Source organism: Castor canadensis, chromosome 15, assembly GCF_047511655.1.
Source record: "Castor canadensis chromosome 15, mCasCan1.hap1v2, whole genome shotgun sequence".
In the NCBI taxonomy this organism is placed as follows: domain Eukaryota; kingdom Metazoa; phylum Chordata; class Mammalia; order Rodentia; family Castoridae; genus Castor; species Castor canadensis.
This window is the reverse complement of record NC_133400.1, coordinates 15,123,908-15,140,140: the sequence shown is the minus strand read 5'-3', so window position 1 is coordinate 15,140,140 and position 16,233 is coordinate 15,123,908. Positions and strand designations below refer to the sequence as shown.

Sequence of the window (16,233 nt, the reverse complement as noted above, 5' to 3'; positions counted from 1 at the left end):
CCTGTGGTGGGTGGGCATCATTAAATCTTATTTAAAGTGTTTGTAATTCAGAGGTAGTGTCTTCACAATGCTAGTGGACATACCAGGCAATCAGGAGTCTGCTCAAAAGGTGTGAAATGAGCACCATAAAATGAGTGTCCGTAATAAGGCTCCACTTTCTCCTGCACTCATCCAAGCAACAGGCCGACTTCATCTTTACCTCCAAGACAGCGCAAATATGAATGAATGAGTAACTCAGAGGTGCACCCTGCCATATGCGCAGTAGTAAAGGAAGAAGGGAAAATTCCTTCCTTACTCCTGCAAGTGATCGTCTTTTGACCTGAAGCATAATTTTGTCTATAGAGTCTAAGTGTGTAATGACAGGCTTTATTAAGGCACTTGGGCCAGTTTCATTCTGGAATCGATATAGGTGCCAGCAACCTTTCCTGAGCTTTCTTTCGGGTCCTTAGTATTTTATAAAAAGCATCTGTGTTTGTTCCGTTTAGTCCCTAAATTGAGCTGTTCCTAGCTGATTAAATGTGATGGGGAATGCTTCCTCCTGGCAAATAAATAAATAGCGGTTTCACAGTTTGTTCTGTTGATTAGTGGCTGCTCATGATGCAGATTAATAATATTCCAAATGAGCCTAGATAATTGGCATTTTCGCAGCTATTGATTATGTAGTTTGGGGGTTTGTGCAGGAATAGATAGTCTTTACTAAAATTTTAGGTTTTTTTTAAATTGGAGTGGAAGTTTTGATTTCCTTTTTTGCTATATCTCTTTGGTATTTAGATGTGAGGTTGTTTACCTTGGGTGGCAGGAAGATAAACTGCAGGGTCAATTCCATGATCAGTGGCTGAATCCCTTCTCTGCACAGGGAACTGGGCAAAGTTCCACTGATCACAAGTTCACTGAGATTATGGGCTTTGCCTTCAGGGAATGTGACACTCCACTGGAGATTTTGGGAATGCCTGTCATCATCAGAACAGAATTATACATCAGGGCTGCTCAATACCAGTCCTGTACTGATGGACCTGTTCTGCATCCTTACTAACTGATGAGTATAGTAGCCACACACGTCACATATGGATATTGAGCACTTAAAATGTGACCAGTACACTGAGGAAGTGAATTTAAAACTCTAATGAATTTAAGTTTAAATAGCCACTGTGCAGCTGTAGATGTTCAAAGCAAGCAGAACAAATCCTGAAAGAACATATTGCAGGCGTAACTTTGCAGGTACCATAAGGCAGCATTTAGCTCTAACCCTGTGCTGGGCCCCAGTCTAGTGCTTCACATCTGTCCTTCCTGGAAGGCATGCCATGGATGCACACAGGTACTGCATCCTTGGGTTGGTAAGTGGGGGGTGGACCTGATGGTTTCTGATGCCAAAGTCATCTTTATTTGTTTATTCCAGATGCCATGATTTCTCTGTGTGCCACAATGTGAAAAAGAGTTGGGAAAACCCTCTTTTATTTACTGCATGTCATCTCATTTGATTCTCACCCCTACTCTATGAACTAGATATAAATGACCATCCTCCACCCCTATCATTTTGCAGATAAGGAAACTGAGCCAGGAGAGCTCAATTAAGTTGCCAAAAAGGTGTACAGACAGGTCCACAGTTGCACACTGCTTTGCCCCTTATTTAACTGAGGACAGAGCCCAGCTCTTACCAGCTCTGCCACCTCTCCGAGAAGAAACTTCTCAGTCTTACCATTTGATCTACTTTTCCTCTTTGTTCTAAGCATGACAAGTAGCACTCTCCCAAAGTTTTGCAGTGAGAGCAGTACCGTGATGTTCACCCATGTGTTCACAGTGAGCTGGATTGTCAGCCAGGAATATGCCATGCTTAGTCAAAAGCCAGTATCGTGCTCAGTCTAAAAGCTCATTGATGATGTGTAGGTTTGGAGTCAGGAAGCCCATCCAGCTAGCAAATGACCTCAGTTGAGGGACTTGGCCTCTGAAGGCCTTGAGTGTCTTACCTGTGAAATGTAGGAAAGTGATGCCACCAGCCCCAGCCAGCCTTGGGTTCCACGATGGTGAGCAGTGGCACACATACAAGGCTATGGCAAATGGGTTGTGTCTAGTCAAGACAAGCGTAAAGCTCTCTTACGGACCAACAGGGTGCAGGAAAGTTCTTTGAAGCAAAGTTTCTTCCCTAATGCACTGCCATTTCCACAGTCCGACTTTGTGGTTTTCTATTCTGAAATGTGAAGATGACCTCTTGTCGTCTTTTACCAGAATGGATTTGAATGTGTGTTCTGGATTGAAGAGCCCCCAGTGTCAGCCACTGAATGGTGATTAATGCAGTGATTAGCCGATCAATCATTAATTGCTATAAATTAAGTGATAATACAATTAATATGATGCTTTATCACCAATAATTAGGAGAAAAATTGAACTGTTGGCAAAGAATCATAGCGAGATGGTTATTTAAACGGTGTAGCTGCTATGGTGTGTAGCCACAGAGCACCACGCTGAGTCTAGTTAGGGTAATTTGAGACGTGATGACCAGGGGGTATTGGTGCTTTTAAAAAAGGGGCAGAGGGAGGGGAGAAAAGGGACAGGGTGGATTACTAGCTCAGTTTAAAATAAACACCATGGTAACACTTCAAGAATCCCTAACTGATGTTCATGTATGTATTTTTGTAAAAATTTCAGTTAGAATTATAGTTGAGAGTGTTTTTTTCTAGAGAAAGGGCCTGAAGGGATTTTATTTTATTTTAGTCCATGATGCTCACCTAACAGAGCAGTTAGTGCAGTGGAGCATCTCTGATTTGAATCTATAGAAGATTGCTCTTAAAGGAGGTATTAATGGGCTGGCAAGGACTGGGCACCTGTTAGGGAAAAGTGTGTTTATGGAATATGGTGCTGGCAGGCGTGATTTCAGTCGGATCTGACACGTTTAACCTAAAGGTGTAGGAGGTGGCTCTTGCTGCATATGAATAACTCCTACAGACCTACTGCCTTCCGAATTTTTTTTTTGGAAAAAAAAGCAGGTCAGGCACATCCTGGTGGAAATCTATTACCAAACCTCCCCTACTCTCCCTGTTGTTTACAGCCTTGTATAACTCGAGATGCTACTGTATGGGAACTTAATGCCTGAAATGTAATCTGTGACAGAGAATGGAAAGGGGCCAGAGAAATACTACTTCTTCTCCCCCATTCTCTTCTCCCCGCCGCCCCGCCTCAAATCAGGCCCATAAAGACCAAAGAAGGTGTGTGCCAAGAGAACACATTCTGTGTATTAGGAAAAGCACTGGACTAGCAGCCACAGGCTCAGGGCATGGTTCTGCTGCCGGGTTTACTTGCATGACCTTAGGGCTCTGGACCTCAGTTTCCAAAACATGTAAACTGGCATATTTGACTAAATGGGTTCTTATAGTACTGGAATCCCATAAATACAGGATTAGAGGAGGGACAGCTGAAGAGTAGTATAAACCTCAAAGACTATTAATTACTGGAATTGGAACTCTAGTCACTAGTTTATGGTTAGTTGCGATGGCAGGGACCAGCTTTATCCAGAGAGGACAGACAGCACCATGTCCACATTTCTCAGGCGGCTGCCAGCGCACTGCATGCTTTCACGTAGTCCTGTGTTACTGGGACCAGTTACACTATGTTGCCAGAGCTAGTCTGATATGGACATCAGTGCAGGAGTCCTTGGAGTCTCATGTGGGTGCCTTTAATAACCACCACATACCAGCCCTGTGTGACTAGAAACCAGATCACTCAGTACCATCGCACCACTACAAAAAAATCATTTTTTCCTAACTCTCTATCCTTCCGGCATTCGGTTTCATTTGACTACTCACCCAGAAGGAAATTTGTCTTTGTAGTGGGTGCATGTGAAGGAATGCTAGGAACCTGGCTCACGTGGCCTCTTTGTGGTTCACATTTCTGCCCATGGAAATCGTTTTTCCCACACAGATGGGAATTGTGTGGCTTTGTCAGCTTTTCCGTGATCCACTTGTACCCCCACTCTCCATCCTTTTTTCCAGGCCACTTTTAGTATAACTTGACTGTTTAAAGTCACTGCAGGCAGAATTCTGTCTCACAATTGAAAACAAACCATGAACTATTTCTATGTTGGGAAGCAAAAAATAGATATAGGGTGTGGTGTATATCTGGATGTGCTTGTATTCCAGTTATTCAAAGCTTGACTTTGAGAATTTATATTGTTAAATTCTGAAGAGAGATAGTGACCATATCATTTGAGCAAATATTTTTTGGGTGGGTATGAAAAAACAAAGTAAGGAACGCACTTTCTAGAGGACTTGTCATATGTAATCACATAATTATGGTACAATGTAATGAATAGGTAAGGAATAGTGAAAATGTAAATTAAGGAACAAATCATCATTCCTCAATATAGAAAATACCTTATAGATTGCAGGGGATTATTACAAAATGGCCATATTAATCTTCCCTGCTGTGGTCCAGTTTTTGCTGATGGGAAGCACCTCTGTTAGAATCATGATCATTATGGTTTTTTTTTTTTAAAGAAAAATACCATGGTGTCTTTCTTGTGAATAGCAGAGCACTTTCCTAAGCTCTCCTATTCTTCTTGGGCCCAATATTATCTTTATTTTGCAGACTAGAGAGCTATGACCATAGATTAGGAACTCCTGGGTGTCAAAGCTGTGATCAAACCCCACTTTGCCTTCCGAGTCACAGATATTCTTTGCACATTATAAAACTAAAGAACATAAAACATAGTCACCTTCTCCTATTATATGAAAATTGGAAGAGAAGAACTTGAAAATTCTGTATTTCTCTAGTTGTTAAACAGAATTATCAGCTGTTTATAGTCAGGGTCTGTGTGGCATTTGCTGATTTCTGTAATATCTAGCACCTAGCAAGTGCTGAGTACTGGTTAGATGTTTCCTTTGCAGTCTGTTGGGAAAACAACCTAACATAAATACTTTCAAGTCCAAGTTATTCTCCTTTCTGCTTTGTGGACATCAAATCCCTGGGTTAGTGGAATTGCTCCGTGTTGCTGAATGGAAAAAGGCAGATTAATAGAGTGTTTGTGCTTGTCCTAGAAACCAGGCCTTTCTCTCCCTCACCCTGTGGTTTCATGGCCCCACGTGGACCTAACCCGTGTTATCTCCCGATACTTCTAAAAATGAAACCCTACTGACAAATGTCTGAGCCATCACCATGTGGCAGACTCTAATGTAGGCTGCATGTGCCTGGCTCCCTCTCACAGAAACCCTGTGAGTAGGTACTGTTAGCTTATTGGCAGATGAGGAAACAGCAAGTTCTGTGTCATCAGAATGCTGGAGGTGATCAGCCAGGTGTGAGCCACCATGCAGGCTGAGCTTTATCACTCAGTGAGGAGAACTAGGACCTTCATGTTAAGGGCACCAGGCCAGAGGAAAAAATAAAACAGGTGAGAAATATCAATTCCTGAAGAAAGAGTCCCTACAAGTGCTCTAGAGCCACCTCCTCTCTCCCCAGTCCGTGGCACAGGTCACTTATCCTAGGCTTGGGGTGCTCAGGGAATGAGCACTGAGAGAAGTGTCCATATAAATACTACTCTGGCTGTGCTGTACAAAATACAGATAGATGTTTCCAGTCTTCCTGGAGCAATAAGTGAACAGAGGGAAGTGGAGAATGATTCTAGTTTTCAGCCTTGCAGGGGCTTGGGTGACACATTTCTCCCCCTCAGCATACATTCTCATGCTCTCTCCTGTTGAACCTGGACTGGCAAAAAGAACCCCTTGGTGGGTCATGGGGGATGTTGATTTGTCAGGGTAATGAGAAGTTTTGTTTTGTTTTGTTTTGTTTTGTTCCTTTTTCTTTTATTATTCATATGTGCATACAAGTCTTGGTTCATTTCTCCCCCCTGCCCCCACCCCCTCCCTTACCACCCACTCCGCCCCCTCCCTCTCCCCCCACCTCAATACCCAACAGAAACTATTTTGCCCTTATTTCTAATTTTGTTGTAGAGAGAGTATAAGCAATAATAGGAAGGAACAAGGGTTTTTGCTGGTTGAGATAAGGATAGCTATATAGGGCATTGACTCACATTGATTTCCTGTGTGTGGGTGTTACCTTCTAGGTTAATTCTTCTTGAACTAACCTTTTCTCTAGTTCCTGTTCCCCTTTTCCTATTGGCCTCAGTTGCTTTTAAGGTATCTGCTTTAGTTTCTCTGCGTTGAGGGCAACAAATGCTAGCTAATTTTTTAGGTGTCTTACCTATCCTCACCCCTCCCTTGTGTGCTAAAGCTTTTATCATGTGCTCATAGTCCAATCCCCTTGTTGTGTTTACCCTTGATCTAATGTCCACATATGAGGGAGAACATACGATTTTTGGTGTTTTGGGCCAGGCTAACCTCACTCAGAATGATGTTCTCCAATTCCATCCATTTACCAGCGAATGATAACATTTCGTTCTTCTTCATGGCTGCATAGAATTCCATTGTGTATAGATACCACATTTTCTTAATCCATTCGTCAGTGGTGGGGCATCTTGGCTGTTTCCATAACTTGGCTATTGCGAATAGTGCCGCAATAAACATGGGTGTGCAGGTGCCTCTGGTGTAACAGTCTTTTGGGTATATCCCCAAGAGTGGTATTACTGGATCAAATGGTAGATCGATGTCTAGCTTTTTAAGTAGCCTCCAAATTTTTTTCCAGAGTGGTTGTACTAGTTTACATTCCCACCAACAGTGTAAGAGGGTTCCTTTTTCCCCTGCATCCTCACCAACACCTGTTAACCAGAATGCAAATTAATGAGAAGTTTTATTCAGTGGCTTTCTGTGTCTGACATTGTGATGGACAAGCATTCAAATATTATGTTTATTTTCACAAGTTTGGTTTCATTCCTAAAATTTCATAAATATCTTAGGAATATAGGTTTGGAATGATGGAAAAATATTGTTATATTCAAATCTCCGGAAGTCTGTGTTGTTTTGAGACCTTGCACTCTCAACTAGCTTAATTAATGTTGACTTGATGGGAAGCTTCTGTTAATTAACTTTAGCTTGGTCCCATATGACTCGTGTTACCACTAGTTTTAATCTAAGACCTCTGGACCTTTTCTTCTGACAGTCAAATGGTCTCTAAGGTTCCTTCCTGCTCTGGTTATCGCCAAGCCCATGGTCATCACAGTCCTGACATGAAGCCAGAGGGCAGTGTTTACAAGTACAGACCCCAGCATGTCCTCCAACTGTGGCCACAGCTGCAGGTGGCATCTGTGCACAGCTCAGGAATCTATACCAGGGAAAAATAGAATACTCTGGGGGAACCGACAAGAGGCCAAAGACAGGGAAGGCTGACTTAGTGCCTCAAAGTTAGGAACCTGGAATACTTATCAGGTCTCTAACTCCCGGTGTGAGCTGGGCTTATGGTATCAGCCAATGTCTAGAATTTACTAAATAGACAGACAGCTGATACTGGTCTAAATGAGGTGGTGGCTCTGTTTTGACTTGTGGTTCATTCAGAAACCTGACACACAGGGACCAAGATATCTTGAAACTGGATTGCAAATTATCCTTTTGGGAGCCTCGTGCATATTTCAGCAAGGAATTAGTGCAACTGATTGAGTCCTCTGATGTGGGGCTTAGTATTATTTTCTCCCCCAAAGATGTAGAGCAAGCAGCAGCATGCACCAGTCAGATGGGCTCACTATCCCTCTTCAAGACTCTCCCAGAGTCCACCAGAAGCAGCTTACTGAGAAAACAGTGGCTCCACATTTCAGCATAGCACCTGGGCCCCCTAAACTCCCAGAGTGCTGACTTGTGCAAATGGAAGCTAATGCAGACTTGTGCATCTTCTCAGGGCTGAAGCAAAAAGGGGGTGTTAAGCTGGTGTGGTGTGCAGATGTCCAGGCCAAGGAAGCCAGCAGTAAAAAGAGGCTTTCTCTCTGTGTGCAAGGTGGAAAGAGCCCACAGGTATTTGCCCTCTTAAGGGCACGTGAAAAGAAAAATTTCCCCAAGCAAGGCAGCCTGTCACTACTCCCGATTACACTGTGGATAGCACGTGGAGCTTATTCCTTTTGAATTTCTGGCCTTTGAAAACATGCCTGCATTTGTTTTTACAGTGAACACGTTCCCAGAGCCATATTTAATCCTTAACCTTTGGCCTGAAAGGAAAAACATCCAGGCTTTGAGACCAGGCCTGGCTCTCCGCCCCCCGCCCTTCCTCCCGGTTTAGATGAGAGTGTCATTGTCATCAGAAGTCATTTGAAAGTGGATTGGCACATCTCCCATGCTTGCTGGGCCCTCTCACCTAATTCTAGTTCAGTGATCTGTCTCTCATCAATTACAAAAAGCTTTGGCTCTGGCTGCTGTTCTCAAAGTGTAGTCCCTGGAACATGGGCATTACTTGGGAACTGACTGGAAAAGCAAATTCTCTAGACTCAGAAATTCTGAGGGAGGGGTCTGCTGGTGCTTTAATGAGCCCCCCCAGGGCATTTTGGCAGACTGTGGAGTTTCAGACACTGCAATTTCAGTGTCAGGTATGAGGTTTTAAGACCTGTTTTTTGTTGTTGTTTTGTTTGTTTTCTAAAACTGGGCTGCAAGTTGTGAGCCCCTGCTGTGTGAGAGTGGTACTGAGTTCCCTAAAAGACAGCAGAAGTACCTGAAGACACTGTCCCAAGTCTAGAGCCTGGGCCGGCGTAATCACGGATAGCAAGATCAGGGGCAGGAGGGAGAGAAGATGGCCAGAGAGGCAGGGTCACGATGACAAGTGCTTAAAAAACTGGGAAATATTTAAGTGGTCTGGCTAATAAGTAATGGGTGAAGGGTATAAGGGCCCTCTCTGTACCTGTACTATTCTTGCATCTTCTTAAGAAGCAATAATTATTTCAAAATGAAAGGTAAAATTGTAATAATACCTAAGAGTTGCTGAATTTTCAAAGTGCTGACTTATGTAGTTCATAGTTGAGTTGGAGAAGAACAGTGTTTCTCTGAATAACTGTTGACACTTCTCTGTAGTGTAACTCAAATTTTCTTTGAAACCCTTTTTGGAAACAAAATGTCTTTAAGTTGATGAGGTGGTATGTCTTGCTATACCTGTGTAGGCCTATTCTTTTTGGGGGTAGATAGTTGTTCTCTAAAATGCTTTCTAGAAATGCTTAGAGCAACACAGCTTGCAATTCTATTTCTAAGAATGGGACTGTGTTTTGAATAGCATGTTCTTAACCTCGCTAGTCTGGACATTGGGCAGGGAAAAAAAGCCCCAAATTCTTTTTGGCCAGGGTCTGTAAAGTACCTCTGCTGGGTGTTCCATACCTGTGTCTGCTTCACACAAGGTCCCTCCAGTCCCTCTTGAAAGCATCTTTACATGCAGAATGACTCCATGTATGTTTCAAGACCAAGTTGACAGCAAAGAAAATTCTTTAAAGGAACTGCTTGTTCTCTGTATTATGGGAGGAAGAGAATTTAGCCAGATAATCTGGCTACTTGTCAAGAGCAGTAGTTCCACTGAAGAAAGTAAGAAAGCCCAGACTGTCCTTTGGGGAAGGAAGTGCAAGCAAATGCCAAGATTAGGTCCACTTTCATCGACATTATGAAGATCACAAAGTCCAGAAGCACTGATAGCCTTCTGGGAACACTGTATTTCTGCTGTGGAGAGTGAGTTTGAGGTCTACAAGAAGCTGAGGAACAAGAGATGTGGAAAGAGCACACCACATGTTTCATTTAATTATAGAGCCATGTAGACCATTTTCAGATGTGGTGAAATGGCTATATGTAGTGTGCAGGGGTAGCTCTCTCAACTCAAATACTGAATATGGAGGTGTGTGAAAAAATGTTCCCCTTTAGTCAATGGAGATACATAAAAGATTGCTGTAAATTTCTGGGGCAGGTGGCAAGCTGGTTTACGGAATGTAAAGCAATGAGAACCTCTGGCTTACGGAAAGTAGCATGAATTAATAATCATTTAATTGGCTCCTCCATTATGCTGCTGGTTTGGGAGATGGAAGTTTAGATGGAAGGGCTGTCAGTGGTACTTTAGCTAAGAGTCTGATGTGGAGAGGTGGGGGTGGTGGCTGCTTTGGACTTTCCACCAGGAATCAAATGTCAGGCAGCATCTTAGGTCCATAGTGGGCTCACTTCAGGACCCCCAAAAGGAGAAGGATCAGCACTGTGGTGAGTACTACCTTCAAGTGCCACTGTACTTGAAGGGGAGAAATACAGAAGAAACATCCCAGCCACAAGATCAACTCAGTGCTGCTTGCCCAGGATCTCCCCAAGGGAGCCTCTGACCTGACAGAGATGGGCCTACAGCACAGAAGGTCAAGCAGGCAACAGCCCCATGAGTGAAGAGAAGATGAAGTTTTCTCAGAAAACACAGAAGCAAGTTCTCTGAGTACTTGGGTTTCTTGGAGGGCAAGCAGATGTCCTGGATAATGATTAGAAGCTGAAAACTGGTACCTAAAGGTTCTGTTTTTACTTCATTTCCAGTTCTTCTTCGGTTTTTTATGAAGCCAGCCTTACCTGGCTTCCGAGCTGTATAGAACATGTCACCAGATGAGAAATGAGTTGGCCTGTGTCAGCATTAAGGCCACTGGGATGTCATGACAACTCATTTTAAGTTTTCTGTGACCAGATTTGGTCACAGAAATTTCAGTGACTCAGATTTGGAATTTGTTGGGGAAGATGGAATTGGGTGAGAATTTGTTGTAGGGAGAGTGGTTTATCAGGTGAAGTTATTGTGACTGTGGGTATTTAAATGCTTCCTATAATACGTGGCCACTTTATAAACCCTCTGACTGATATTGTTCTTGTCTATTCTTTGAGGCAAATCACTACATGAAGTTTTGTAAGGCTTGTTTTAATTTTTCTATGTGTTCATAACATTAAAAAAATTTCTTGAAAATCGGAAATAAAATCTGCATTAATTCAAAGAGGCTCTTCTCTTTTCCCTACTCCTTGCAACTAGTATAAGAGGGGTAACTTTCCAAAAAATTATTTTTAGAGGTTAAATACTTCCTAAACAAATATGATAAAAAATCAAAAGATAATCTGAAAGCTGGTTTCTCCATATATCATCTCCCACCTCATCCCAGGAAGCCTCAATGACCATATTTCCCTCGAATTTTTTTTTTGCCTTAAAATATAAAGGAATGTAAGAGTATAAAATGGAGAATCATGAATCAGGTTTGCCTCTTTCAGTATTTGTCATCAGTTTTAGTGGCCCACCCATCACAGATTAAGAGGAAATGGTGGTTCTCAACCCAGAAAGCCAAATTTGAATTTCCTGAACTCTGTAATGGGGACAGGTCAGTCCTTTCTATGAGGACAAAGTTAACTCCTTACAAGTTAAGCAAGTGCCTTTTCACTAGAGAGAGTGTCTGGCAAGGAACCCACACTTCTTACCTGCTGACTTTCAGGAGTGTTGACCCAGGTTTTCATTGTCATAATGTCCCATTTACCTTGCTTTGTAGAATGTGTCATCTGTAGCGCATTCACTCACATTCCTTGCCACATTTTGATCCCCTTTGAAATGCCAGGAGCCCAGCATGTTGCCTGTGGAAGAGCCATTGAGACTTAACACATATTTTCATATGGCATAACTGCCAAAATGAGAAAAACTGCTTTAACCAACAAAGTAAAAGAATACCACCTGATGTTTTGCACAGCATGGATCCAGGTATCACCTTTTTCATGGACAGCTGAATCTATATGCTAACCTATTTAAATACAATATTAAAAATAATACAACTACATGATTATCTTAGAAAAGGCCCATGATGTTATCACCTAAATACAATAATCTTCTAGCTTGTTCTCTAACAAACACCTATTGTTTACATAGCTATAACATAGCATAATGCACATTTTATTTCTTTTCTGATTTATATTTCTAATTGCTTTATAGCTACTTTTCAAGTCTTTGAATATGCAAAAGAATGTCTACACTACTATTTACTTATACTGTGTCCAGATTTTTTTTTGACAGTACTGGGAATTGAACCCAGGGCCTTGACATGGTAGGAAAGTGCTCTACCACTGGGCTGTTATTCCCCCCACTCCTTTTTTTTTTTTTTTAATTCAAGGTCTGGCTGAGTTGCCTAGGCTGGCCTTAAACTTGTGATTCTTTGCTTCAGGCTTCCAAGTAGCTGGTATAATAGGCATGAGCCACCATGCTGGTCTAGATTGTTTCTAGTTCATTTTGTCATAATTATAAAAACCACTGTAAGTAATGACCCTTTACGTTGCTTTTCTTTTGTTGTTGATTTGGCTTTGGTTTTGTTCCAGTATAAACCAAAGATTCCAGGCACTGATTGTTTAAACTGTGTCTTGTCTCTGGAGCACATCCATTTCCTTTTCACTAGTGTGACGTCATAAAAGACTTACAGTGACCAGGAATTGATTTTTTTAATGGTGTTTTCTATATTGTAACATCTCTTCTAGAGCTTAAGCCAAAGTTTAGAAAAGTATTTAAGGCAGAAAACCACAGTACTTTCTCTCTTGGTATTTGTACAACCTCATTTCCTTATGCCTACAATGTGTGCTAGTGACAGAAGTGAAGTAAAAATTAACTTTGAGACTCTGGTCCTTTGAAGTTGTTAAATGAGAAACTTGAGAAAGCCTCTGAGCGTCTGCAATAAACCCCCATCTAGCATGTTGTGGAGAACTCTTACAACTCTTTGCCCATCCACAGAAATTGTACAAAGACTTCCTTACCAGGTCTTGGGTAGCAATTGATGTTTTAATGTCTGGGGTCAGGCTGGGGAGGGGCTGGTGTCAGCTGCATTTAACCTAATTCTTAGTACCATTCCTCACACCTGCCAGGGAAACACAATGAGATTGTAAGTGGGTGTTTATAGACTCTGTTGTAAGAGTGGCATCACTCTATCTTTAGAAGGAGCTATGGAGCTGCAGGAGGCTAACGTCCACTTGGGCAGATGTATTTAATAATGATGCAGGTTGTCCTGGATAGAAAGGACATGAACCCTGAAGTTTATGCAAAAGTGGAAACAGTATTTCATATTATAGCAGGGCTGTTGTGTTACTGGGAAGAAAGAGGAACAAGTGAGTGCTGATTTTATTTTTTAAAACACTTTATAATGGCTCCTTAACTCAAGCTCACAAAAGAAGCTTTAGAATTCCAGAGCAGTTTGAATTTGAAAAAAAAAAAAAAAAAGGTAATAAAGGCTCCCCTCTCCATGCAGGGGGAAAGAATAGTGGCTTCTGAAACCAGAATTCTCACCTCTGCAACCTTGCCATGATTCATGCATTCGGCATTGAGGGAAGAGGATGGACTCTTTGGTCTTACGAAGAAACTAATGCTGCACTGGGTTACTGTGTTTGCTTTTCAGTTCTGAGAGAGAGAGATGAGTTGGGTGGTCTCAGCCTCGATGCCCATTCATTCACGCTACTGAGCAAGTGCACAATTGACTCATCCCATGGCAGGGTGGCAGACCAGTGAAGGCATTTATAAAGCTATGGCATAGTCTTGTAAAAGCAAGTGTCATTTTAGGCCACATAGACTAATAGAAACACAGGGATGGGTATTTGAAATAGAACCTGCCTCCTGATTGCCTCTGCTGGAAGGAGTGAATGGAAGCTCTCTGACAACTCTAAGTACCAAGTCCATTTGTGGGTGGAAACAGGGAAGGTGACAAATAAGCATTTAAAGAATGTATCATTGGATGCCTCTCCTCACTCCAACTTTGGGTGTATAATATATAGAAAGCAGCCACTAAGCAAAAATAAACTGATGGTTAACTAGGAACCTTCTGGGGGCAGAGGGAACTTAAGATCACGAAACATTGAAGACTCTGGTCATGGGAGTATTCAGGCAGGGACCGATCACACTGCAGGGTCTAAGCCCTGGGACCCAGGGTTCTGTGGGATGAGGTCTGAGGAGGGCCAGGAGATGGGAAGTGGGCCATGGGGGACTGGGCTATAATGTTACAGCACCTGGCTAATCAGCAGCCGGTCTGTCACATTAAATATCTAGCTGTCATGTATTACCTTTCAAATGAAAATGAATAACTCCCATTAAGAGCAAAATGGGTTTGAAGTCGATTCAAGACAGATTAAAGTACTGTTAGAATCTGTGTGTTGGGAGGAGGAGGGGTCTATGTGTAATATGCTTGTCCTTGTAGTTTTTAAATAGTAGATGTCCAACAAACTTACGAAGACCAGGTTACCAAGGTACTGAGGTTAAAGGTCACAAGGTGTGCATTCTGGGAAGAGCATCAACTTCCTGGAATATTTCCTATATTTGGCAATTTTTTTAAAAAATTATTTTGTGGCCTTAAGATTTTAATGAATAAAATTGATTTTCTAAAATTGTTTATTAAAGTACACATCTTTAATGACAGCACCTTCGTGTCCATAGCAGAGCAATTTGCAGTTGTACATTAAATGAAAATACATAATAGGTAATAGGGTAAAACCGGTTTTACCACAGAGTAAAAATTAGGCTTTCTAAACCAGTGACCTAAATGCTAAGTCACATTATTTTTTGATGATAAATCGATGAGTATATGTTTTCAGAATTTTTTTTTTCTTAATCAGTTTAAGTGAAATTCTGAGAAATGGAATTTCATTTCAAAACAAGTGAAAGAGCCAACCCTTTGATACTGACCAGGTTTTAGAATACCCAAATCCTACCATGTTGGAATTGTGTTTACACTGGAGGAGCCCTGCTTATCCCAAGTAAACCTTTAGCCCAACTGTTTTCTCATCCAAATCTCCCAGATCCCTCTCTATGCTTCAGAGAACTCCTTCTATCAATATTTCTCTACCCACTGTTAGGTACTCAAACCTCAGGGTCCTGTCTTCATTAACTGGTTTTTGGGGTGGCATGGACAAGCAGGGTATGGAGGCCTGGTTGTGCAAGCACAAGGGAAACTTTCCTTCTTACCACCTGCTCTGAAGCAGTTCTCATGTCTGAAACATTGACTCAATTATAGCTTGGATTCATGCCTGTCTAGCTCTACTCTTCAGTTATTTCAGCAAACTGCTCGACCCCAACTTGATGTTTTTCTTCTACATTGAACCCTTCTCAGCTTATGTTTAGCAGATTGCCTGAAAACATGCTATATTGTGACTCTAAGAGGTGGGACAATAAAGTTAGGAGAGCATCCTTTCTTACATCTCTGAAGCAGAGTTTGTCTCATACTCAGGCTGGCAAAGAAGCTGGTGAGACTTAGCCATCTGCCCCCAGTCCTACTGCTCCCTACAGTTAAAAGACAGTAGCCTGTGTTTAGAATGGGGAATTTACAAGAGACTGAATTTAGTTTAATCCAACTCTAGAACTTTTCATTGTATTTCTTTACCTTCTTTTTCCAATATTCAGTTGTTACAGTAGTGACAGAAATTCATGGGGGAAAAAGAAATACTTGCTTCTTTTTCCAGTGTCCTTGACAAGTCAGTCTAGATGTTCAGCCTTCCAAAATTTTGGTGTTTTAAGAAATTCCTATGCTGTAAATCCTGTGCTGTTGATTTTCACCCAAATAAACCCTCTGGAACTAGCCTGATCTGGCTACTGTATTGCATCTTCTACTTTTTCTTCTAGCGTCATCTAGCCAAACAGAGAAGGAGCTAGCAGATTCTCCTGCATCCTCCAAACGCATCTCCTTCCCAGCTTCCTCCGAGTCTCCACTCTCTTCGAAGCGACCAAAAACATCTGAGGAGGTCAAACTGGAGCAGGTGAGGCCAGAAGGAACTCTGCTGGTACGGAATGAACTTTTGGGTAGGTGGGTTTGGGGTAAACAAGAGTCATCGGTGGGAAACCCAAGATTCAGCCAGAATGGTGGGTATGTCCCCACAGATGTACCAGTGTCCCTACTGCAAGTACAGCAACGCTGATGTTAACCGGCTGCGGGTACACGCCATGACACAGCACTCAGTGCAGCCCATGCTGCGCTGCCCCCTGTGCCAGGACATGCTCAACAACAAGCTCCACCTGCAGCTGCACCTCACCCACCTCCACAGCGTGGCGCCCGACTGCGTGGAGAAGCTTATTATGACGGTAAGACCCATGGGAGCAGGACCTGTGCTTTCTCTTCCTTTGGGGCAAAGGTGATTCAGTAACATGGCAGGATCTGTTTGTTGGAAGAGAAAGCCTCTGTGAAGTTAGAAATGTCAGCAAATCATCATAGTTCTGTGATCTGTGTTTTACTGTACCTGTCTTAGATTTGGCATGGATATGCATGACCATGGCTCAGAGTGCCAAATGTGTGTTTTTCCACCTCCCCTGTCATCGTCTCAGGATGCAGAGGCATGGATTAGCTAGCTGTTTATATGAAGAAATCATTATTTCAGATTCTCTACACCTTTA

General features: G+C 42.3%; 1 protein-coding gene across 5 annotated transcripts in view; it reads left to right on the top strand.

Moving 5' to 3' along the window:
- Positions 1–16,233, top strand: part of Zfhx3 (zinc finger homeobox 3) — a 246,152-nt gene that overhangs the window by 204,146 nt on the left and 25,773 nt on the right. For all 5 annotated transcript variants that reach the window (XM_074055740.1, XM_074055743.1, XM_074055742.1 and 2 more), the window contains 2 exons: positions 15,469–15,602; positions 15,724–15,924. In XM_074055740.1, the coding sequence (XP_073911841.1) occupies positions 15,469–15,602; positions 15,724–15,924 (335 nt within the window). The remainder of the gene's footprint in view (positions 1–15,468; positions 15,603–15,723; positions 15,925–16,233) is intronic.